A 23,384-nucleotide genomic window follows, 5' to 3' on the forward strand; every position below is an offset into this window, starting at 1 on the left:
TTGATGTGAGACATTGACCTTGGCTGATAGGTAGAGAATCTGAAGAACAAGGTCTCGCAGGAAGTCCACCGGATCGCAGTTACTTCTCGAGGCGCATAAATCAGGCGTTCCGATGTGTCATCGTTGGGCTTATGCGCAACCCGAAGGGTAGTTTCTACTGTTGACCTCGGGTTCTCAGCTGCGGGTAATCATTTCCCAAACTATTCCCTCGATTAATTTTACAGGACATGATAAATGACTGTTGTAAGATTATGCACATGAAGACGAATGAGACGCCGTGAGGTCTGCACTGCTGACTATGGCTACCGACCAGATATGTAGTGTAACCATGTCGGTGTGTGTTGGCGGCTATCGAGCCTGGTGAGCTCAAGGTATTTCAATCCTGCTATTCGTCCATCTAGCCTTGCATCTTGGGCACAAACTTACCAGAAAGTCGCAGAAAGTTCTCCTGTATATTGGATCGTTTGCATTCCGAATGGATAATCGCGAATCTCGACCTGATGCAGTCCAGCTCACGACGGTTGCACCGCCCGCAGCACCCTCGCTCGACGGAAATGATACGCACAATTCCCGGTGTTCTACTCCGGAAGCTCACGCACAGGCTGCTACAACATGCTTTGCACAGGGAAATCTCTCTCGAGAAGCTCTTGTAGCTCCCGGGCATTCTGCCAACCTGGGGAACGGATACGCCGACACGAGTACTGGGCATGAAAAGCCGAACTGGTTCGAGCAGCTGCTGTTGACCCGCGACTTGTGGAGCCAGACTTGGAACATCTACCTCTTCTGGGTTGCCGGAGTGGCCTTTGCTATTGGGCATCACGCCTACTATGCTTCTCTCGAAGACAAGATTGTTCACGGCGACGACCAGTTACTCAAGCTCCGTTACGGTACCATTTTGGCTTTCGCAGCCAAGGCCAGCTTCGGAGCTTCAGTGTTGACGGCCTTTCGACAGCAAGTATGGGCAACAGTCAGATCAAAGCTATCAGCCATTGCTACGCTAGACGATATTTTTGCCGCGCACGAAACACCACTCTCTCTACTCAACTTGGAATTCCTCGCCCGCGCAAAGCTAGCGGCAAGCTTAGCATTATTTGGTTGGTGAGTATCATGGCACTAGAATTCACCGATCAGCTTCCTGAGACGCAACAGGCTTTCGCCACTCATCGTTATCCTGACAACAAACACGCTTCTAGTGAAGCCAACGCAGGAAGTTCAACAGACGAGGTGTTCCGGGGTCCGAACTCTGAACTTTTCTCATGAAGGAGAAAATGATTGGCGACACACGCCGAAGATCAAGGGTCTACGGGAAATCTCCTTGAGCGAGTGGAATGTCACAAGAGAAAACACATCTGACCCTTACTTCTTCGACTACTGGGCCATGAGGAGCGTTTGGGGTGACCAAATGTTTTCGGCGACAACCGCATTGCAGCGCCCATACAACAATTTGGACGACACCTTCGTTGTCTGTGAGAAGGGCTGTAACTGCACTGTCGAGATCAAGTTTGTTGCTCCTGCTTACAAGTGCCAAGAGCAGGCCAGAGGCGTTGGCGCCCAAATTCGCAGCCTTCAACAGGAATCAGGAGAGGCTCACTCACCGATTGACTTCAACTTGCTTGCACCAATTGGAAGTTACACATACATCAGCAATGCAGGGCTTGGACACTACTCCAATACGCAGTTGAAGGCAGTTAATTTTGGTGGAATACCCTTGATGAATCCGCCGTTCCCCGAAAATCTTGGCGCATTTAGAACCGACCCTGTGGTCTGGGTTGGATACTCAGAAATCGTGGATTCGTCAGTTCCGCCGTTTCTGCAAGAAAATCAAGCATTTCCATTCAATCGAAAGGCATGGGAGCCGGTGTTAGTTGCATGCGAGCACTACGAAGCCGATTATACCGTTGAACTCAGATACATAGATCGGATGCAACCTCGTCGCATCAAGGAACGCAAGCTCTTATCTCCCACTATCAACACAACTTTTATGGAAGGTGCCACTGCGAATGACGGAACCGACGACGACACTTTGGCAGTACCAGAGAGCAATTATATCTTCCCAACTGATGTGAAGAGATACAAACGAACTGCTGCGAATTATGCAATGGGAAGTGCCTTCCGCGAGAGAGTTGATGGCGCTATTCAAGTGGATGACACTGGACAAAGACCCAATTTCGGATACCTTGAGCAGCCAGCAATGTTTGCTAATACATCGGCAGGACGAACGATGCTGATGAATCCGGCAAACTCTTTCCCCCATCCAAATTTAGTAAAAAGACTTCAGGAATATTACGAAACGTTCCTTTTATCATTCTTTGGAAATCCGAGATTCCTGGTGGTGGCATGGGCTGCAGATCCAAGCGTAAAAACCGGTAACAGCTCGGGAGTTGAATACTTATACCCTTGCACACGCTCGCGCCCTGGAATCAAGTACTACCATCGAGCTCGAATACTCGTTCTTGTATACGGAATAGCCGCCTGGCTGGCAATCTTAGGGGTCGTTGCCGGAACACTCGCAGCGCGGGAAAATGGCGGTGTTTCGAGAAACACTCGATTTTCTAGCGTTTTAGCCGCTACGAGAAACGCGTCTTTCGCTGACATGGAATGGGATGGGCGGCAAAGAGATCGCGCGTACATATCAAAAGACCTGATACGGCAGAAGCTTGGTTATGGGATCTTGAAAAGCGGCGAAGGAAATTGTTCTGGCTCACGCAGACCGGAAGTGGCGGAGCCGCAGTATGGATTTGGTTTCCCAGGAGAAGTGGATCAGACACCAGCTATGAGATCACGACGAACGTTTGTCACAGATGAAGCAGATAGCTAGATAGTGAGTGTTAGGATGCGGCAATTTGTTATTCATTGAACCATCTCGTCATAGGCTTCTAACTTCATTCTTGATCATTTTCGTCCGTCTCCGTCGTCTGTCGTTGCCCTTTGTCTTCCTTCGTCGTCCTTCCCCATCGCCCGTCTCCAAAACCATCTGTCAGCGAATTCTGGTCTGCTGGCGCCAGGAGTACTGCTCTGCGATAGATTCCGGCAGTCTGACGCGGCCACGGGGGTGTATCTTCATTCCATGCTCATCTCTCATCTGGGGCCACGTGATACCCTGGCCGCCTGAGGTGTTGATCTGGTAGACGGAGTTGATGCGGTAGGCGAAGTCGTAGCCATTCCAGTCCGGATGTCTGTCATTGAATTCTTTGTTGCCCAGGCCATTCTCGGGGATGGGCTGGTCGCCGGGGTTACGAGTTACGGCGGGAGAGACCTCGCAGACGTGGGTGATGGCGGAGTGAGGGGCGGTTCTGTAGAACCAGATTCTCTTGATGCCTTCCATATTGTACTTACGGAACTCGTAAGTCTTGGTGCCGTCGATGATTTGCTGCATGTAGGGGTCTTGCATAGCAAGTATCATGTCTGTGTTTGGCGTCGCCATCTTTCGTCGTCGTCAAGGTTGGTCTCTGGGTCTGGTTTGGGTTGGATTGTAGTCTGCAAGAGGTAGAAGGAGCTACAGAGAGAAAATTGTGGTACATACTCCTTCCTCGCTTGAAAGGTGATTCAGCGATCCCTTGAATGCTGGAGAGATCGGATCAAAACAGCATCTAGGGCCGTCCACTAACTGGAGTGATTCATCCTCATCAGCAACCTACGCAAAAATCATTTGCATGGTGTGCCACCTTTTTGAGTGATTTAGCTATACCTTGAAAAGTTACGGTCATTAAGTGGGAGCCTCCATGTTGAAGCTATCCCCGAATACTCTGCCCAAGCTTTCTGCAACCTACTAAATTGAGATGAACTTGCATATTCGCAACAAACCGAGTCTCCACTGAACCGGCACCTCAAGCCTATTTTTCAATTTGATCGTCTAATATCTACATTTACTGTCTCACGTCAGCTGGCCTTGACGTTTGATTTAATGAAGCGCATGTGTGATTAGATAATCGCCACCCAGCAACCAACGTCATCAGTCGGGCGGTACAAAGACGCCGCTTTCTCCGATCACAACCCCGCACCCCCATCTGCTCTTGGTGTTCATTCTTCCATGGACCACCTCAATCATATTGCCTGACCAATCAATTCTACTGAATCACAATATGGCGCCCCGAACCCGTGAAGAGTTACTTGCATACGGCGTCCCTGATCCGGACTTTGAGGCTGTAAGCTGCTGCCTTGCATGACCTGTACGGTGCTGACCATACATGATCAGGAGCTTGCGGCACGTCCGGTACGCGGACCACAGCCAAGTGATCCGTACTATGGTCGAGCCGACTTCTTCGCATTGCGAGAACACAGAGCCACGCATCTGCGCGAGAAGCACCATTTGCGCTACCTCCCTGGCCCCATCCCAGAACAGGTGCGTGAGGAGGATCGCAAGATCAAGGTCAGAGACGGCCACGAGATTACGATTCGCATCTACACGCCGGTGAAGGCTTCCGCAGAAGGAAGCCCTCTCATTGTCATGTACCATGAGGGAGGGTGGTCTCAGGGTGACTTGACGGATGAGGAGGTTAACTGCCGTCTGTTCAGTCGTGACCTTGGGGCCGTCTGTGTCAACGTTGAATACAGGTAAGCTCTTTGATAAGTTGGGAACGACCAATGACTGAACAAACTTGAGACTTGCACCCGAATTTATGTTTCCAACGGGCATCAATGATTCCTGGGATGCGCTCCAGTGGGTTAGTCAAACCACACCCCTCGTTTCCTTTGCCGCCCATTGACATATTGGGAATCCAGTGCGCGAGAAACGCATCAGAACTCGGGGCAGATCCTTCTCGTGGTTTCATCATCGGTGGAGGCTCCGCTGGCGGCAACATCGCAGCTGTTCTCGCCCATCTGGCTCGCGACAACAAGCTTTCGCCACCCGTGACTGGCCAATACCTTTGCGTCCCAGCAATTATGTGCTTCTTACCCCCCGAGGACGTTCCGGATAAGTATCGCGCCGAGTATCTGAGTCACCCTGCCGTGACACCGAGCAAAGACCCCATCATTGGCGATGCTAAAGACGCGGCTGCCGGCCTCCAACTTGTGCTCAAGCCAGACATGGAGAGTCCCCTCTTCGTGCCTTTTCACAATGGGAAGATCGGAGAAGGCCACAAGGGTTTGCCGCCTGCATATTTCCAGGTTGCCGGCCTGGACCCCTTGAGAGACGAAGGCCTCATTTATGAGCGGGTGCTGAGGGAAGAGGCTGGTGTGAAGACCAAGTTGGACATCTATACTGGTGTTCCGCACTATTTTTGGACGAATTTTCCGCACCTTGAGAAGAGTAAACAATTTGTCGAGGACACGGTCAAGGGCGTGAAGTGGCTGTTGGAACAGAAATAGATTCGAAGAACTATTGTTACCTTAGCTTGTCTTCATCATTTTGTCGTCCATGATTGTATGCGCGGGCTTTGGTCTACATGGATAAGGTGATAAAGCCCAGTCAAAATACACGGTTTGTCAGCAGTTGTCGTGAGCTTTCTCATGGATCGCAACATTCAGACTCGTTCTCGGTTTCGTCCCAGAGTGGTGCGTCAAAAGCACTGACAGGGGTTCAGTCATGGGTCTGTTGCCTCGTATCTTGAATGGAATACGGATGAGAGTCGCCTGATTAAGCTTGATGTCAAGCTATGCATAATGGCAGTCTCGGCAGTGGCCGATTACGCAGGAACCATGAGGCTTGGCGGGGGAGCGCTTTGGAAGAATGGGGAAGGTGGTTCAATGCCAGGGTTCCATCGCGACCCATGCCTCATTTCGGGGCGAGGTCTTGGCTGCCGGGAAGGCTCTCATCTTGGTCGCGATACGAGGTCTTTCAGAGCATTGCTTGAAATGCTTATCAAACTTCTAAGTGACAGGCTCGAGTATCAAGCTGCGGAGTTGATCGGCGACCGGTCTTTGTAGTCAATTAACGAGGAACAAGCCTGACGAAGCCGTTCCCGCCGGTGAGAGGAGCCGGCCGGGGGTCGGATCTACCCGCCACAGGCGGCATCACGAGCTTCCTGAATAGGACATCGTCCCCGTGTCACGCCATGCAGGCATTCTCTCCTGTCCGATTCAAGATCAGGAGTCTCCGCGACGATGCATGGGTTGACAGCGACAGTTAAAAACCCGCCCGAGGACCGTCCCATGAGGATGAATGTCATCGTCATCGACGCAGTACCACCCCCCGACCGATCACCATGAAGGCAACCCTGGTCTCTCTCCTCAGCGCCATCGTGCCCGCTTTGGCGGCGCCGAGCGGCATCAACCGCCGTGCCGACCCGGGCCTCATGGCCGGCAAGTACATCATCCAGCTCAAGCCCGGCACCAGCCCCGAGGCTGTCACGGCGCACCACAACGCCGTGCGAAGCCTGCTGCGCCGCCGCGACGGTGCCGCCGGCGAGGTCGAGAAGACGTTCCAGATTGGCGACTTCAACGCGTACAGCGGCTCCTTTGACGACGCGACTCTGGCTACGATCTCGGAGCTCGACGAGGTTCTGGTCGTCGAGCCTGACACGCTCATCTACCTTGAGCCGACCGAGACCCCCGCGACCTCGAAGCGCGACCTGACCACGCAGACGAGCAGCATCTGGAGTCTGGGCGACCTGTCCCACCTGGAGGCTGGTGCGACGGAGTACGTCTACGACGAGAGTGCTGGCGAGGGCACGACGGCCTACGTCTTCGACACCGGCATCCGCTTGTCGCACGAGGAGTTTGAGGGACGCGCCCGCTTCGGCATCAACGGCGTGACTGGCTCCACGGAGCAGACCGGCACGAACTCGGACACGAGTGGCCACGGCACCCACGTGGCTGGTACGATTGTCGGAAAGACATATGGTGTTGCCAAGAAGGCCACCGTTGTCGACGTCAAGGTCTTCGATGGCGATACGGTATGTCAAAACGATTCAAATCACCCGCGACTGTTCACTAACATTCTTCAGGGTTCCACGTCCTGGATACTTGCCGGCATGACCTGGGCCATCGACGAGATCGTCAGCAAGGGTGCCCAAAACTCCTCCGTCCTCAACCTCTCACTCAGCAGCGTCGGCGGCACCACCGCTCTCGACAACGCCGTCCTCGCGGCCTACCAGCAGGGTGTCCTCGCCGTCGTCGCAGCCGGTAACAGCAACCAGCCGACGACCGATGTCTCCCCGGCGAGGCTCCCCCAGTCCTTCACCGTCGGCATGACCCAGCCCGACCGCGGCCGCGTCAACATCATCGAGGACATCTACGGCAGCAACTACGGCCCGGAGCTGGACGTCTTCGCGCCCGGTCGGGACATCATCAGCGCCGCCCACACCTCTGACACCGGCACGGCCACGAAGACGGGCACCAGCATGGCGGCGCCGCTCGTTGCGGGGTTGGTGTGCTACCTCAGGGGCCTGGAGTCGGGCTTGGGAACCCCGGACGCGGTCACGAACCGGATCCTGGAGCTGGCGATCCCCGATGTCGTTGGAGACCCCAAGGGATCTCCCAATTTGTTGGTGAACAACGGCAGCGGCCGCTAAGATGGGACGATCAGCTTTGCGAAGGGAGGAGAAAAACTGGATTGTGTAAGACTTTGTACTGACCGCTGAATCTTGTTGTGCTATGTAATAGACGAATGAGAATGATTATGGCATCGCCCAGACGCAGTGACATGTGTTTTAAGGTTTGTTGACGTCACTTTGCTCCATTGCATAGACACGATCGACATATGAGGTGTCGGCTGTACCCCGTGAGCTGTTCGCACCAATCTAAATGCTGTTGAGATCTGTTGGATAAGACGACAGCGGCACCATGGATGGACTGGATGAAGGGGCTATTACTGTGCAAGGAGCTGCTAATTGAATGGCTTACTTAGACCCAGATCTCCCCGGAGAGCAAGCGGAACTAGCATCGACGGGAGTGTCAAATTTGTCATTCAAGGGCGACACATTTCCCCAATTCTTGAGACCATGTTCGAAAAAAGAAACCATGCTTATGGTGGGCCAAAGGTTTGCCCCCTCGTCAACACATATCCAGCCTAGTACATGTGAACCGTGGCTCCATGTTTCTTCCCTTCCCCCTCACAAGCCTTTTTTTTTTTTTTTTTTTTTTTTTTTTTTTTTTTTTTTTTTTTGAAATAAAGGATCAAAGGCTCGCTACCCGTGAATTCCGGTGGCACCATCGCTCCGCCAAAGTTCTACCAAGTGAGTTACTGACACCATCCCATTGGATCGCGAGCGCCAGACGCTGCGCGCTAGTCCAAGGGGCTTCGGTAGTGCTACTACTTAGGGTCTTTTGGCCCACAACATGCGTCGTTGAAGTTCTTTGCCTTGGATGACTGTCTCGATCAACCACCTCAGCTGGACCGCAAACATAGACACGTCTAAGAAAACGACAGGCAACGATGCTTCTGTGCACACCGGCCACCGGACGGGCATTCACCACATCGTACCAGCTCATGTCGACCAATCTGCGTCCGATCCGCCCTCGTGGGCATTCCGATGACAAGCCCCTCCCCGCATCGCCCCCAAGTCCAGCTTCCAAGGGACCCAAGGGGCGTATCGCGTGCGGGTCATGCCGAAAGTTACGGCAAAAGGTACGTCTCGTACGGACCGTCTTGTTTTCCGTTGCTTATGAATTAACCTCAGTGTGATGGCCAACGACCGTCGTGTAGCCGTTGTGCGGCGACTACTCATGATTGCGTTTACGAGGTCGATCATGGCGAGACGAGGATGCAGGGTATCCGCAGGGCAAATCGCCAATTGGTTGGACAGGTCGACAAATTGAAAACTCTCTTTGAGCTGTTGAAGTCGGCGGACAATGCCATGAAGGCCGAGATCATGGCTTGGCTGGCTGCGGACGAATCACCGGAAGTGATTCTGCGACGACTTAAGGAGGGCAAACAAAAACCACGAAAACCAAGAAATGAGAGTTCCAGCGACGGGTCGAGCACTTTGTTCGACCGGAAGTCTTCACAGAGTTCCTTGCCTAGTGTCAAAGTCGAGCAGGATGGCAACGTCATGCTTCCGACAGGCGCAGTACCGTGGCACATTGACAAGATGCACTACCTTCTTGACCAGGTCGATTCGATAGACCTAAGCAAAGACTCGCCATCAGCAGGAACAGAGACAGCCTTGTCACCTGAGCAAGAGGACCAAAAATGTTCCGAGTTTCTCAAAGCCACAGTCAAGGCGAACCAAGCAAATCATTCGGGTCATATTCTCCCACCAGGCGCTGTCGAAGGCTTCGGAAACTTTCCCCTTTCGAGCGCCATAAAAGCAAACCATTATCCTCCAGCAGTGCAAGCACGGCAATTGATGAACATGCGAACTGAGGAGTACCGCCTACCCTCATTCATGACCTCCGACGGCAGCCCACTATCGAACATATTCTACAGTTATAGGGATGCTGCGATGGAAATGCTCTCGAACGGTGTGCCGTCGTATCAGGTCCTGGGGCCTCAAGATCAGATTGACCTCGAGCTCTTCTTCCGAGACCGACAGCCTGGGGACGCATATGACGTTCACTCCTGGGCCTGTGAGTTGGTGAAGAATATTGAAGGGTACGATGTTTTCGTTCAGCTGGCAAGCTGCGCCCTTTACGCTACGTACATGAGGGTATGTAAAATAAATGACACAGAGAGCTCTGTGCATGCAGTTCTAACCGATCGAAGTGGAATATCCTCCCCACGGCAACTAATTACACACTAATGCCTGAGATGATCCGCCCGACGAAGCACCAGCGATTCATGCCACATCGTATGAATATTGACCTCGTACCACAGTAAGCTCCAACTTACAGGCGATGCTCATCTCTGACCACCTTGGTAGTCCTGCTATCCGTGATGCGCTGATCAACAGGTTTCGAGACTGGCTTTCTCCAGGTACGACGGATACCGGAGGTACCAGTGTTGGATGGCCGTACAGCATTGAGGCTGCGGTAGACATTTGTCCTTTGACTGGGCGGAGGATGTTGAGTCGGGCATTCTTCGAACACGCTACCAATGGGGGAAACTGGAGCTTGGACAAGTCGATACGAGCCTTGTTTCCGGAGATTGAGAGTATGGGCTTCCACATCAGAGACTAGAGGTTCTTCGACGAAGAGGTTTGCAAAGGATGATCAATACGAAGTCACCAAGGTTGTGCTCTTAATTGGTGAGAGATGACAAATCCGTGTAATGGGGCAAGATGAATTGATGAAAAAGAATTCTATTTTCGGGGCCCTCAGGGTCAATCTCAAGGTGCTATTTTCATACAAAGTTAATTCGCGCTACGCGGTGAATCTCCGACAGCGACCTTTTGTTGAACCGTCTGGCTGTTTGTTGCCTGGCGGTTGATTGTCTGGCGACTTTTTGTTGTCTGGTGGTTTGTTGCGAAGGTCGCAATCCTTTTCGGAGATGATCCTCGGATAGCTAGTGGGCGCCATCTGAGAGAATAAGGTGTGGCTGACAAGGTTGCCCATTGACTCGGAATTTTCAGGTACCGAAGCTTTTGGGCCCTGACTGGCATCGTTGCTTGAACTTCCCTCTGGTGGCTCAAAGGTCCCAGGATCAAAGCTGAGCTGAGAGCTGCCCTCAGCATTGGCATCCTGCCCGTCTTGCACTGACAAGGACGAACATGACCGAGTCTCCCTGAGAGTATATCGTTAGCAAGTAGAGACTGGCATGAAATGGCCACAAAGATAACTTACCCCTTTGAGATCAAGTCAGAGGCTGGCACCTTCTTCTCAGGCTCAGAGGGAGCCGAGTCCCTGTTCGGGCCTTGTGGTTGTGGGTTTTGCTCGGTCATGATGACTGATTAATGGGTGGACAACTAAATGTAGCCGAGAGAAAGGAAGGAAAGAAGCCGTAACGCGGCGATTGGATGCTCTCTGAGCGGTGGAAGTAGCCTGGCGGTCTTTCCACGGGAATTTAAGAAACGTTGGTGACGGTTCTCCGATGGATGTGAGAGAAGAGGGGAAAACGAGGAATCTTGCCAACATAGGGAGTCACAACTATATGAAAAGATTCGTTTGAGCTTTGAAATAACTATCAAGTAACTTGGGGACGAAAAATTCTAACAGGATGCGTCCTCGTCACCGTAGCCTTTTGAAACTCTCTTCACGACATATACGGATCACCAGCAACATCAAGTCACCGACCGACCTCTGTGGCCTGGCAGTATCGGAGATACACCTAGATCAACCAAAAGGCTCACACACGATGCTTTGAAATCAACACAAGATAGAACCTGTGGAAGTTGAGTAGCTATCAATGTTCTCATCAAAAGACTATAAGTACGGCTCTCAGCTTCTCTCATCTGGGCTGAATCTTTCTTCCCATCCATCCTCTTCACACACTTCAATCTACTACTCACTAAAATCTCCCACCCACTACAACTACCACACACAACAACTCCCACTCTACAATACTACCACTCTACCATCTACCACACACAAGTAAGTCAAATCCTTGTAATCATCTTTACAACCTAAAGACAGATCGAAAGTTCAATTCGGACCATCTATCTTGCAATCTATCTTGCCATCTATCATACTATCTGTCTTACTATCTATCTACTATTCATCTTTCATCTACCCTCAGAATCTAACTTCATCAAGACGCCAGATACTAGCCTCTGAGCTTCTACTAATCAATTACCATCCACTACAATCCCATCTACAAGCCCAGGCTTACACAAACAAACACCTATCTACAGCCCAAACAAACATCAATCGAAATGGGTAACTCTCAGTCCAGCGGCAGCTTTTGGAACGAGTGGGAATCTTCCCAGAAGGATGAGTGGCGAACCCTCGTCGACAGGGAAATTACAGAGACCCAGTGGGTTTCCGGCAACGACTACCTCATCATGATCAAGCGCGAGGAGTTCCTTTGCGAGAAGGAAAAGTTAATGAAGCGGTTCAAGGACGAGTGGATCGGCTGGACTGGTGGTCCTAAGAGTGACTACTTTTGGGGCGACCAAGTTTTCCAAGGTCGTCGGCGCCATCAGTGGGGCAGCAACTTTTACGCTGATGGCCACGATCAAGGTCGCACCCGTTACCGCTATTGAAGCACAGTCGACAATCGATTGACAAGCGTCGATTGAGGTCAACGCAGATGGGAGGTTGGGGGTTCTTGTGCAAGTAGAGTGGAATGCGCAACAGTGGAACGCCCGAGACATCTTTGCAGCGGCCTCCAGAGGTCTGAGGGAAAGAATCTCTGGAGGTCTCGTCGCCTGCCGAGCCTGTGTCTCGTGGTGTCTCGGGCCAAGATGTATGGTTGTTAGGTAGTTCAGGGAAAAAGAGATTTAGTTTTCTCACATGAATAAGTGCTCCGTGATGTGTGATATGCCTTGTCTTCACGACGAATTTTGACATCAACTATCCGGAAACGCTGCCAGCATAAATGAGATTCACCAGTTGGATGGTCAAAGACTCCATTGCCGGCCGGAACTATCGCAAGATTTTCATAACTCGCACGGAGTCCCTTTTGCGTACACCTCTTGAGGTTTTTCTACTAGGGTTGGTCGATCTCCCACCTCAATAAGCTGTCCATAAAGGTGCTCATCGCCCGCACTTCGTCAAGTTCTGTGTCTGTGATGAGATGGACCTGGTTAAACGGCATCCGTGTCCCGATCGTCCGGATCGCCAAGATGTATCGCAACTAGGGATGATCCTTGAGAACTTTGACCGCGAGCCTCCAACACCTGCAAGCATTGATTAATATAGGAATACTTGGGCTGAGTCAGTCGGGCCAAGAACCGGAGAGGTCTTGGTCGCAGCTGCGCCATTGCGCAGCAGACTTGGTAGAGACGCTAAGCTGATGCGAATGGCTGTTGTGAGCTTGTCGCGCCGAGCTGACGAGGCGATCAGTTCCACGTTTATATCCACCCGGCGCTTGGCGTATCGAGATTCATGTGTTTGGTCGCATTGAAGCGAAGTATTTAGAGAGAGCGCTTTCTGCTTCGAATTCGCTAATCAACTGCTGTTCACGTTCTTCCTCAGCATTGCCAACTTGATTGTTTTCCCAGTGCCTTCTCATATTTCTTCAACCTTCACCATGGCTTTGAGAACATTATTCAGATTTTCCATGTACTCCACGCGGCTATTCCAGATTTGCGCATTGGCTCTCACCATGTTTGGCGTGTACTGTTCGTCATGGTTGCGGAAAAGCCACGACCTGGCCACCAGCATTGAGGGAGATGGACTCGAGTATCCTACCCTCAACGAGACTCTTTTCATATTTACAGTAAGTGAGCGGCGGATTCGTCAATAAGTAATTCGAGCCAACAACTTCTCAGGCCATATTTCTTTCAGTCGAGATCGGAGTCAACTCAAGTATCCGCCGCGGCTCAGATCCTCGGATATCGGTACTGAGTCTTGCGCTGTTCACCCTCGGCTTTTGTGTCTTCGTTGCCATTCCAGAAACCCAGCGACACATGAGCTTGATTGGGTCAAATCAAGACCGCCTTCTCTGCGAGAGTTCACCGGGTCTTCGCATAAGAGGCGCGGTTGGTCGTGCCACGATAGGAGCTGGCATAGTGACCTGGTATGCCGCCTAGAATCTTGAGCATGCCGTTTTTCGACTGACTGTAGCGATACAGGACAACTAGTGTGGTCTACGTTCTGTTTGCTGTGATTGATTACGCAGAAACCGTCAAAGGCATTGAGACAGAACTGAGTCGTGACGAAAAGAGGCCGTTCTGGCATTCCGAGAAGCCGAAAGCAGATCTTATTTCAGTGTAGAGTTTTTCTTTGCAAGGAATCAAGTGGGTAGTGATGATGCTTGAAAAATGCCCATCACAAAGATAGAAACCAAGAAATAATGATCCACGTGTATGAAGTCTGGAGAAATTGCGGGCGCGTCCGATGCGTCGTCATTGAATTTACATTCATTTGATGGTCGGCATGAACAAAGTCAAAGGCTAGCCCAGCCATCCTTGCGTAGTTGCTCCCAAACTCTCCTCAATGGAGCCCATGCTCCGTGTCAGTCGAACCCGCTCAACTTCATCTACCCAAGAACAGCCAGGATGCCCTGAGCAACATCCTAGCCATTGCAGGCGTTTACGGCCCCTTCTGACATGTTGTATCTGCCCAGGCAGATAATCGTTAATTAGACCTGGGTTGTGTGCTCCAAGTCGCTCGAATGATGGGGAAATCCTGCCTGTCATCCGCAAGCCTCCGAGCAAGACACAAGGCTACCCCAATTGTGAGGTCTCCAGTGAAGAACAGTAGTGATAACTCATTCAACTTTTGCCCTTTCATCGATTTCAGGTCCGCTCTGGTTGAAACACTCTTCCCAGATGTACTCATGGCCTTGAAAGCAATCGGTTGTCGATTTTAACCCAGTAGGGAGAAATGTTGTAGACTATATTTGCAGGCACATCCCCTGGATTGGTGCAAAAGCTTGGTGGAGGGATAAGCGTTCCGCTGTCAGTTGTCGGCTCTTGGGTAGTTGCTACCTCGCCAAGCGATGGAAATTGGGGAATCTGTGACTATGGATATCGAGTTGGACCGGGTATTGATAGTTGATGATGTATTCCGCTTGGTTTCGCCGATGTCGAGTCGAATGTAGATTGTCAATTGACTGCGTGGATTCTGCCGAGGAACTAGGGGAGGACCGCCATCACCACAAGTCTGAGTCAAGTTCCCAGGACAAGGACTGTTACTCTTGTGCTATGGAAATAGAATCGGCACGGAGCTGTACACAAAGTCTCCGCAATAGCAGTTCGCGAAAGCGCCGGCGAACCTCGATTCGTTGAAGGCAGCGACGCAGATGTTGACATGATTATCATCGCCCTGTCTCACGAGAGCAGTAAATGCAGAGGTCTACGGCTTCCACTAAAATAACTCAAATACCAAAAGTGTTGACCAAGGATGGAGGTGAGTGTGTGGGGTTAGGCAAGGCCTGGAGGCTCACGGATAGATGCCTACTCGCTGGGCCTTGAAGTTGCCGGGTTTCGTCAAAATCTTCCAACACACGGGGGGTTTGACTTACTACTTAGCTCTATTGCTGGTTGAGCGATACATCTGGTCAAAATCCGGACAGCGCTCATCATATTTTCCATGATGGCGCTTGCTGTTATATGTGAGTGTTGAGTAGGTTTCTATTGACAATTCCGCGACACTCCTTCTACAACGAAACACAACAGATCCGATATAAACATCTCTTTTAGACTTGAACCTGAAGACACAAGCCACTAATTCTTTCCTTCCTAGGTGAGAGCCTCCTTTCACATGATTCTTGGCCCGCACTCAACTTTTCGTGTCTCCGTTGACAGGGCTTTCGTTGTATCAGATTGCCAACTCATCAAGTCCTCCTGTGGCGAGAACGTCTTTGCGTTCTTCGTGGACCAGCAATTGCAGGATCCCATGCGGGATACTGGTTGACTGGGAATTCCGGTCGGAAATCCCCACCCGTAGCTGGAGCACCATAGACCCGAGGTCTCCGATTACGTGAAAATGATGGTCTGCGCTGCTGGGGAAAAAATGCCGACTGTGGCGGACGTGGTGGAGGAGGTGGTGGAGGAGGTGGTGGGCCGTCTGTGTCATTGTCAACGAGTAGTCTTCTGCATAGAATAATTAGACTCTCAGAATGCTTTTGACGCACCTGTAGACTCAGAATAGGTTGTCGCTGTTTCGACATCATACATGCCAGCGTGTGAGTGCCGCCGTGTTCTTCGCGATGAGCAGAGCCGAAGTAACCGGCGCCATGGATGAGGTCCGCAGAATAACCCATACATCATTATCAAAAGACCAGCACCGATGATGGTGGCTGTGAGTGCAATGACACCGCCGTCGGCCATTTTGCCGTCAACCTGGTGGACACTGGAACCAGGATATCAGCGCAAATGAAGCTGCCTTCATCACAATGGGTCTCAAATTATTTAATATTTGGAAGTTCCTCGAATCAGGCTACGTCAGGTGATGCCAAAGACGCGGGGCTTTCGTTGGCTATGATACGTGGGGGAGGTCGCCTCGGCGAATGATTATCATGCAGGGTGCTTACGGCAATGGAGGTGTGGCACACCAAACATCCATCATGTGGCATGTCCCAACCGAACAACTTTGCGATCATTTTCCACGACATGGGTCAAGCTCACATCTCATAATGCCTTCTTTCCATTTATTAGTGCTAGAGACATACTTGCCTAATGCTAGGGGGAAATCGGCAGACTTCATCATCCTTGACTTTTTGTCTCAAGCCAATGTCGTCTCAATGTTGCCAAAGGCATCCAAGAAGAGACGCCAAGTTCATAGCTTTCAGCAATAACGGGTTGCTGTCTGTCAATATCTTTGCTCATCTAAGGTAGCCCAGGAGCTTAGAGTTAGCAGACGTATTGAATGACAACGAATGGGTGTCAGGAGAGTAAATCATACAATGCTCAAGTGAACGGTCAGTTAGATAGCTGTCTTTCAGCATTGGACTGTTACTCACACCCTGCTAAGGTGTCCCTCCGAGTGACGGCCATGCCGCATCCGACAACGTTGCAGAGACAATCCTTAACACCTGGGCTATTGGTTCCACTAGTAGTGGAGATCATGAGATCGAAAGTAATGTTGCCATTTGCAACATGAAGGCGAGCCGCACTGGCAGCGTTCGTCCCGCCACCGTCAATCGTTGTCATCGTCTGTGATTTCACCAGCCACAGAGGCGTCATTAGTATCGCAGCCCACACCCAGCGCCACTGCGACGACAGAGTCATTGGCCTGAGCCTTGGTCTTGGTAGGCACCATGATGCCAGTCTCAGTGTACTTCCGACGTAGCTTCACCATGATGCCCCCGGCAAGCTCAAAGCTATCCTGTACGGATGCACCGGTAATGCGACGGTATCCCGCTATGGCTAAAGCCAATTCCTTCGACAGGGTGTCAGCAACAGCGTCTTCCATGTCGTTTGTGCCTTCGAAGGACCCGGGATCTGACGAAACGTATAAAGAAATGCAGCGCAGGGTGAGATTGAGTGTGAAGCAGTGAAAGTGCAGTGAAGTGAGGCTTTATAGGACAGAATTGTTAGTGTGAGTGGAAATAAATAACCAGAACTCAAACAGAAGTTTTCTCGGGTAGATGAATGGGTCTTCATAAATTTGGGAAGGAACGAATCTCGAGGCGCAGGCAGGACCGAGCCTGCCTCATCAGGGATCTGTCTCCAGCGATGTTATCTGACCATAATACGGAACTGAAGTGTGTTATGATTAATTGAATGTCGACTTCAGCACCTTGTGTCCAAGTCTGACGCAATTGAATTTAGTAGGTTCAGTGTTGCCGCCCTACCAAAAACATTTTGTTCACCGCTTGACGTAAAGCCTTACAGCCTTGGGAAGGTTCATAAATCGCTCCCAGTGAAGGAATAAATGACAGGGAAAGTGTCCATCTTGGATTGATTTCCATAAACAGGCTCCTTATTTATCGTGTTTGACCGCCTGAGGAAAGGGAATGTTGCGAAAGAGCTGAGACATAACAGTCAGTTTTAGAGCTAGACATCATCGTTTATGGAAACCCTCGAATAAAGCCAGTATATCTCCACACAGCGTCCATCCTGAAAGGACAGCGACTGCAATGATTCATATCTTATGTTATGTCAAAGACACTTGTAATATCAATTTCCCGGAACGAATTCGGTTCCATAACGTTACCTATATAGTGCGTGTAATGTGAAAAGGATCTCGTTGTCTGATCCAAAGACATCGCATTGCATATATTCAACGTAACAATACTTATCAGTGTAGACGCATTGCTTTCTTCTCCTGCTCTCTAATGAGCAAATCGGAAATCTAAACGTTTGCTTCCCTCATCTTTCGTTGTTGCTAAGTAATTGTCCTTTTCCTGTTGACTCATGTTCTTCCAAATATCATCCCGCTTCTTGTTTCTCCACATGTAGTAGCCTTTGATAATCCAGGCAAACACGGCATTCCAGGCAGTGATAGCTAGTAGGACCTTGTTTCCACGGCGGTAGAGGGGTGCGTCATCGGTACGGTAAATCTGTTGAATGTCAATCCTGCTTTCTGATTTTGAGTGGAACACAATGGCTCACGTTGGAAGCAATAATACTGCTCGCTTGCACTGTCATGTTATACACTGCGCTTCCGACGGTGCGTGTGCGTACGGTGCCCGCATTGCGAGATGTCAGGGCAACTGTTTGTGCGTTAGTCCCAAACCAAGACTTTCGATCCGAAAGACACATACCCAGGATGGAATGAACATATGGGTATCCGATTGTCAAAGCAGTCACCGCATACCAACTCCAAGGGCTTGCTGTGCTTGGGAGCAACTCCAGTGCCAGCAGAAGTGGGAATACCCAAAAAGAGTAAATGAACACGGTGAAGAAACGGTTGTTGAATCGCTCTGAGAACTGAGTCCAGCCTATCAGTTGGATAAAGAAGAGGACATATGCTGGGACAGTCAGTAGGTTGGTTTGGAATGTGTCGAACCCAAGCGCTCGCAGGTTGAGCGTCATGTACGCTGTGACCGGCTGAACTGGGATGAGAAGCGTAAAGCCGAAGAGATATATCGGCCAAAGGTCCCAATCGCAGAGAGCAGACCATAGCAGCTTCAAAGTCAGTCCTTGTCGGTTGTGCATTCCACCCTGTCGGAAAGGTTAGCAATCAGAAGTATTGCACTCTTGTAGCGTTGGCATACCTTGCTCGGGTCATCTCTCAGGATGCGGTTGACCATGATGATCTCTTCCCGCTCGGAGAACCAGCCGTCCTTTCCGCGTAGTCCACCAGCGCTCTGAGTCGGACTTGGTGGGAGATAGAACCAAGAGAGGATGCCGATCACTGCTGTCAGACCACCTTCAAGGGCGAAGAGCCACCGCCAACCCTCCCAGCCTCCCGTACCTCGCAAGTGCAGAATACCAAACGCAAGGAAAGCTGCAATCGTTTGGGTGAATGCGTTGCTAGTGACATAGAACCAACTGAGACGGACGGGCAGTTCCTTGCTGGTGTAGAAGTACGAGAGGTACAGGATGGCATCCGGAATGAAGCCGCCTATCCAAGATCAGTATCTAAGGTTCGAGCAGGAAGAACGGTATAAACCTACCTTCGATGAGACCCAGCAGTGCGCGGGTTACGTAGAAGCCTGTCTGGTCCTTGATGGCACATTGGCAAATGGCGACAGTGCTCCACAGGGTCATCTGAATCGGAATCCATACATCCGGGCCTAGCTTCTTCGAAAGCATCTGCGAGGGCAGTTCGGCACAGAGAAAGCAGAGATAGAAGATGGTCATGCCATAGTTGTACTGATTCGTGGATAGACCGAGATCAGCGAGCATGTTGTCAGAGTTTGCTTGCGTGATGTTGCCACGGTCAAGTTGCAATGCGAAAAACATTAAGCAGACCCAACTGCAAATTCTATAGTCAAGCTGCGTAGTATCAGAACATAGCGTTTCGTCATCATTTCAACTACCATCTTTGGGGACTTTTACCTTCTTGACCAGCTTCTTTTCCTCTTTCTCGGACCATTCTGCCTTTGGGTCGTAGCGATGTCGACCCTCGTACTCGGGGATTGGCTCATACAATTCTGCCGAACCTCCAACTGCCCAGACCTCTGTCGAAGCAGCCTGCTTTGAGCTAGATGCTGCAGATTTGTCGTCGACATTAAGTCGTTCGCCCTTCTGCTCAATAGCAGAGTTGACGCTTGGCGTGCCAGACATGGTAAAGCGCCAAGACAGTCGACTAGTCTTGGGGTACCAATGAGAAGAAGGCCGTGTTGCGGAAGAACGAGGCTCCTCGTAAACCTAATTCATGCCTAGAATATTTATTCTGAAGGCAAATAGCATGTTCGACTAGTCGCATGCAAAGTCTGCCATCACAACTTCGCGATCCACGATGGTGCAATTCGGAGCTTCGTCATGGAACCCCACTGGACATCAAGTGGGCTCAGATACTTCCGCGGAGAGGACGGCTTTGAGACCAACGAAAGACCGGCATTTTCATGCCGAAAGCCTACAGATTGGAGAGATGGGATTGGAGACCTTGGGTCGCTTCGGGGCAAGATTAGGGTGGATGTCGTTCATGGGTGCCGGCTGTCTGGGGCTTCGACATTGCAGTGGCGGAAGGAGGCGATAGCGGAGCACTTATGAAATAGAGAGGAGAAAGTATCTCACCAGCGAAAACGCATGAAAATTGATTGGTAGCAGAGTAGTATCAGACACAAAGCTTCTGACAACGATGTGGTTGGGTTGATTGGCTCCTTGCACCGTTCCTGGGATGGTGGAGTGGGGGAAGAGATCACGTCAACGCAGGCTCAAATGTGGTGATCTGAAATGCCGGTTCGTGCAGCACCGGCCCGACGTCCGTAATTCTCCGCGCAAGACAACCAGAATAGATGCCGTGAAGCATGGTAAGAATCATTAAGCGTTGTTTCTCACCCTTGAACTGCATACGTCAATAGATATGTGTGATAATGCCGCCTCTTGCTCTTCACAAAACAAGCTTGTTGGTCCCCAAATCCAATATTCATTGCTAGTTGTCAAACCTCGACCTTTAAGTGACGTCCAGAAGTCGAAAATAACGAGACCCTCTTAGAATAACAACGCAGGGCTCAATTGACTGCAGAAGGTAGTCTCAGGTTTTGTCTGCATGAAAAAGACTACACAGGGTGCAGTTCCGAGTTCTTGCAAGCCTTCTGCAACTACGATTCTGCCACTGGTCTGTGATTCACTTTCGGTACTTAACTTGTAAGAGTCGACTTTGAGGCCGGCAATTCGTATTGACTAGCGCTTTGATATTGCTAAACCCCACAAAGTCGTCGTCCTCATTACCATCGTCGTCGTCGTTCATCGTCTCAGCCTGCCGCCTGCAAAGTGAGCATCGACGCATGTACGTCAGAAACCTCTTCAAAGTAGGACTCCAACTGAAGAAATATGACCATTTCCTCTCAATCATCATGAGTGAGTGATATGAAATGAGTTAACTGAGCTGTTACGACGAAATGACCGCCTGGCTTGAACTTATCATCACCAATATTGCGCATTCTGGGACCCACCTCACTCATATAATTTGAGCGCATACCCAAAGATATTCACACGCAATTGAGCTGCAATACTAGAGCCTTTCTGCGATGATTTTAAGACAATCATCTCCTTATCTCAGATTTATCTGCTGCTAATACGTGGCGGAACAGAGGCCCCGTTGATTCTTCCTATGATTGTGTCGATATGTTCGGGTAATACCTGTAACTCTCTTTTGAGGATGCAGTTTTCCTTTGCGTTACAATCATGTCCTTTAAAACTCTTTGCCTTGTGGATGCGGATATTGATGTCGGAAATGCTGCACGCCGGAAAGTCTGTTATAGAAGGCCACAGGCCACAGTCTCGTAGCGCCAGAAAATAATCCGCCACTCTGACCTCATTCCCACAGTACGAACTAACATAACCATTACAGCTTGGTCGACTGCTGATGGAGTAGGATGTATTGTTTCTCACAGTCTTCTCTATGGCGAATAATTCCTGTTGTACCTGGGCCAATGTAGTAAGTAGTTGCTTTTCAACCGCATCTACACCAGAATTGTGTCAGATTCTCCGTAACAAAGACGAAAGAGGTGTAATTCTTACTCTTAGTTTCCCAGGACAATCGTTCAGCTATCTTCTCTTTGGACCAGGCAATTAGGAAGTCGGCCGGCATGCATCGTACGGCTGTGGCTGAGATGATCTTGAACCATTCCGGCAAGTCCAGCAGATAGGCTGCCGTCAACAAACATCCATAATCTTCTGGCCTCGCAAGCTTTCCCACGTCTTTGAACCACAGGCCTGCCCATGGGAGCAGAGCGCGGCCACAATCTTACTTATCGCTTTGCTGCGCAAGCAATGCAATCGCTCTTGGTTCCATCGACTGGTAGCGGTTGAGGTCATGAAAGTGAAGGATGCACAGGAGTTTCTCCATTGCCTTGGGTTCATCTTCTTCAAGACTAATCTCGGGGCATTTTCCCTGTCGGATTTCAGACCCTTCCTTGAAGTCGGAACCAAAGAGCGTTCTGAAATATGGCGAGACTAAGCAGAGTGTGGCGGAAGAAACCAAAAAGCGACCGTGAGCTTTGCTGGTGGAATCCAGAAGAACGATGATAGCATCTCCAGACGGGTGCAACTTGACAATTTCCGGGTTTTCAGTGATTGAATCCATGGATTGAGTACTTGAAGTATGCGTGGTATCTACTCTGCTTGTGATTGGGACTCAGAAATTTATGGGTGGAGGCATGAAGTCCGAAAGTCGTGAATGCTACAGCTTTCTACGTCAATCAAATAACAGTCGTTGGGAGCGGAGACGTGAAATATCTTTCTTGAATTCGCATGGTCCGGCCGCATTCAGAGTTTTTGGTCGGAGGCCTACCATCGCCTTGAGTATCGGCATATGCGGGGTTGTTACAATTCCGCCGCCCTTTGGGCCTGCAGTCTAGAAGCCAAATTTGTGCCATCGGAAAGGGGTTCAATTTATGGGCTACACCGCATTGATCCAAATGGCAATGGGGATGTGGCTGGAGACGATTGAGATCCTTACCCCACGTATTGGTAGATTTGCGCTGTGTCTAGCTTGGCCACTTCATGCGTGTAACTTCAAGGTGGTGCAGCCTTGAGCCTCCACTACCCGTAGACCCGAAGTACGTGTGCGTACATCAAGTCCAATTATGTTTGGCAACAGTGCCCAAAGATTTAGAGAGTGAGCATTCTTCAATATTCCAACTACGTTATTACTAACGCTGTCTTTCCACCCGGCGCGATTTGGGTGTTCCAATCAAGTTGGGAACCAGCAATCCTAAGAGGTAAGAGACTTTAATTTTTATTCTCTCTTGCTATTTGATTCGATAGAGAGCCCTTTAATGCCCCTGACGACAGCGTCAATCTTTGCTGACAAGCCGCGCAATTCCTTTCTTAGGATACACTCTCGCCCGCCACTGCAACTGTGCGATTGATCCTGACTTAGACGCTTGGTTCTTTCTTCAATCTGTGACATGCGCAGACGGGAAGGAGGCCATAGCTTTTCTGATCGTAGGGCCATTAAATGATCCGCAACCCGCACCTCTGCCGTGCAAGTTGTTGTTCCTGTTCTTGCAGGATTAAGAGTGCAAAGTCGGATTTGTTGGGTTCGTAGCGTCCCCTCAACTGCGTAGATGGCCTCTTGCATTTCCGTCATCGTGTCAATTGACAGTTGCTCGATTGTATCTATACGGTGTTACTGGCTGATTTCAAGACTAAAGATAGTCTTCCGGGGAATACTCTTCATTTTCTGCGGAAGTCGATCAATAAGTTCATTTCCATACCACGCAGCATAAAGCTGGGTGTCATCTTCCGGATGGCTGTATGCAGAACTCCTCTGAAGCCCTCATCTGAATCTAGCGAGTAAGCCGCCGTGAGAAGGTACCCATACTGCTCGTCGGTAAGCTGTTCAATGTCATGAAACCAGCTAACCCCCCATGGGAGTAACGCGGCGCCGCAGTCGTATTTATCACTTTGGTGAGCCACGAGAGCGACTGTGTTTGGGTCCAAGTCCCGATAATGATG

General features: G+C 50.4%; 8 protein-coding genes across 8 annotated transcripts; 5 read left to right on the forward strand and 3 right to left on the reverse strand.

Annotated features, from left to right (window-relative positions):
• Positions 1 to 475: 475 nt before the first annotated feature.
• On the forward strand, positions 476 to 2,228 carry CGCA056_v008622 (uncharacterized protein; the record flags this gene model as incomplete). The annotated part of the gene is made up of 3 exons (XM_037323869.1): positions 476 to 1,098; positions 1,150 to 2,140; positions 2,214 to 2,228. The coding sequence occupies 3 exons, from the start codon at positions 476 to 478 to the stop codon at positions 2,226 to 2,228; spliced, it is 1,629 nt and encodes a 542-aa protein (XP_037178308.1).
• A 749-nt stretch (positions 2,229 to 2,977) lies between these two features.
• Positions 2,978 to 3,424, reverse strand: CGCA056_v008623 (uncharacterized protein; the record flags this gene model as incomplete). The annotated part of the gene is made up of 1 exon (XM_037323870.1): positions 2,978 to 3,424. One exon carries the CDS (start codon positions 3,422 to 3,424, stop codon positions 2,978 to 2,980), a length of 447 nt encoding a protein of 148 aa, XP_037178307.1.
• Positions 3,425 to 4,082: 658 nt separating this feature from the next.
• On the forward strand, positions 4,083 to 5,310 carry CGCA056_v008624 (AB hydrolase superfamily protein; the record flags this gene model as incomplete). Its single annotated transcript, XM_037323871.1, has 4 exons — positions 4,083 to 4,145; positions 4,196 to 4,554; positions 4,604 to 4,664; positions 4,723 to 5,310. The coding sequence occupies 4 exons, from the start codon at positions 4,083 to 4,085 to the stop codon at positions 5,308 to 5,310; spliced, it is 1,071 nt and encodes a 356-aa protein (XP_037178314.1).
• An 836-nt stretch (positions 5,311 to 6,146) lies between these two features.
• alp1-4 (Alkaline protease 1) lies at positions 6,147 to 7,454 on the forward strand (the record flags this gene model as incomplete). The annotated part of the gene is made up of 2 exons (XM_037323872.1): positions 6,147 to 6,836; positions 6,888 to 7,454. The coding sequence occupies 2 exons, from the start codon at positions 6,147 to 6,149 to the stop codon at positions 7,452 to 7,454; spliced, it is 1,257 nt and encodes a 418-aa protein (XP_037178313.1).
• An 863-nt stretch (positions 7,455 to 8,317) lies between these two features.
• CGCA056_v008626 (uncharacterized protein) lies at positions 8,318 to 9,999 on the forward strand (the record flags this gene model as incomplete). The annotated part of the gene is made up of 4 exons (XM_037323873.1): positions 8,318 to 8,509; positions 8,562 to 9,530; positions 9,587 to 9,696; positions 9,744 to 9,999. The coding sequence occupies 4 exons, from the start codon at positions 8,318 to 8,320 to the stop codon at positions 9,997 to 9,999; spliced, it is 1,527 nt and encodes a 508-aa protein (XP_037178312.1).
• A 183-nt stretch (positions 10,000 to 10,182) lies between these two features.
• On the reverse strand, positions 10,183 to 10,700 carry CGCA056_v008627 (uncharacterized protein; the record flags this gene model as incomplete). Its single annotated transcript, XM_037323874.1, has 2 exons — positions 10,183 to 10,543; positions 10,603 to 10,700. 2 exons carry the CDS (start codon positions 10,698 to 10,700, stop codon positions 10,183 to 10,185), a joined length of 459 nt encoding a protein of 152 aa, XP_037178311.1.
• Positions 10,701 to 11,630: 930 nt separating this feature from the next.
• CGCA056_v008628 (uncharacterized protein) lies at positions 11,631 to 11,960 on the forward strand (the record flags this gene model as incomplete). Its single annotated transcript, XM_037323875.1, has 1 exon — positions 11,631 to 11,960. The coding sequence occupies one exon, from the start codon at positions 11,631 to 11,633 to the stop codon at positions 11,958 to 11,960; it is 330 nt and encodes a 109-aa protein (XP_037177633.1).
• Positions 11,961 to 16,503: 4,543 nt separating this feature from the next.
• On the reverse strand, positions 16,504 to 19,541 carry CGCA056_v008629 (putative transporter; the record flags this gene model as incomplete). The annotated part of the gene is made up of 7 exons (XM_037323876.1): positions 16,504 to 16,727; positions 17,722 to 17,869; positions 17,922 to 18,022; positions 18,074 to 18,473; positions 18,527 to 18,876; positions 18,929 to 19,250; positions 19,314 to 19,541. The coding sequence occupies 7 exons, from the start codon at positions 19,539 to 19,541 to the stop codon at positions 16,504 to 16,506; spliced, it is 1,773 nt and encodes a 590-aa protein (XP_037177632.1).
• Between the last annotated feature and the right edge of the window lie 3,843 nt (positions 19,542 to 23,384).

The sequence above is a fragment of the Colletotrichum aenigma genome (genome assembly GCF_013390185.1).
Source record: "Colletotrichum aenigma strain Cg56 chromosome Unknown KSG_Cg56_contig05, whole genome shotgun sequence".
Lineage (NCBI taxonomy): Eukaryota > Fungi > Ascomycota > Sordariomycetes > Glomerellales > Glomerellaceae > Colletotrichum > Colletotrichum aenigma.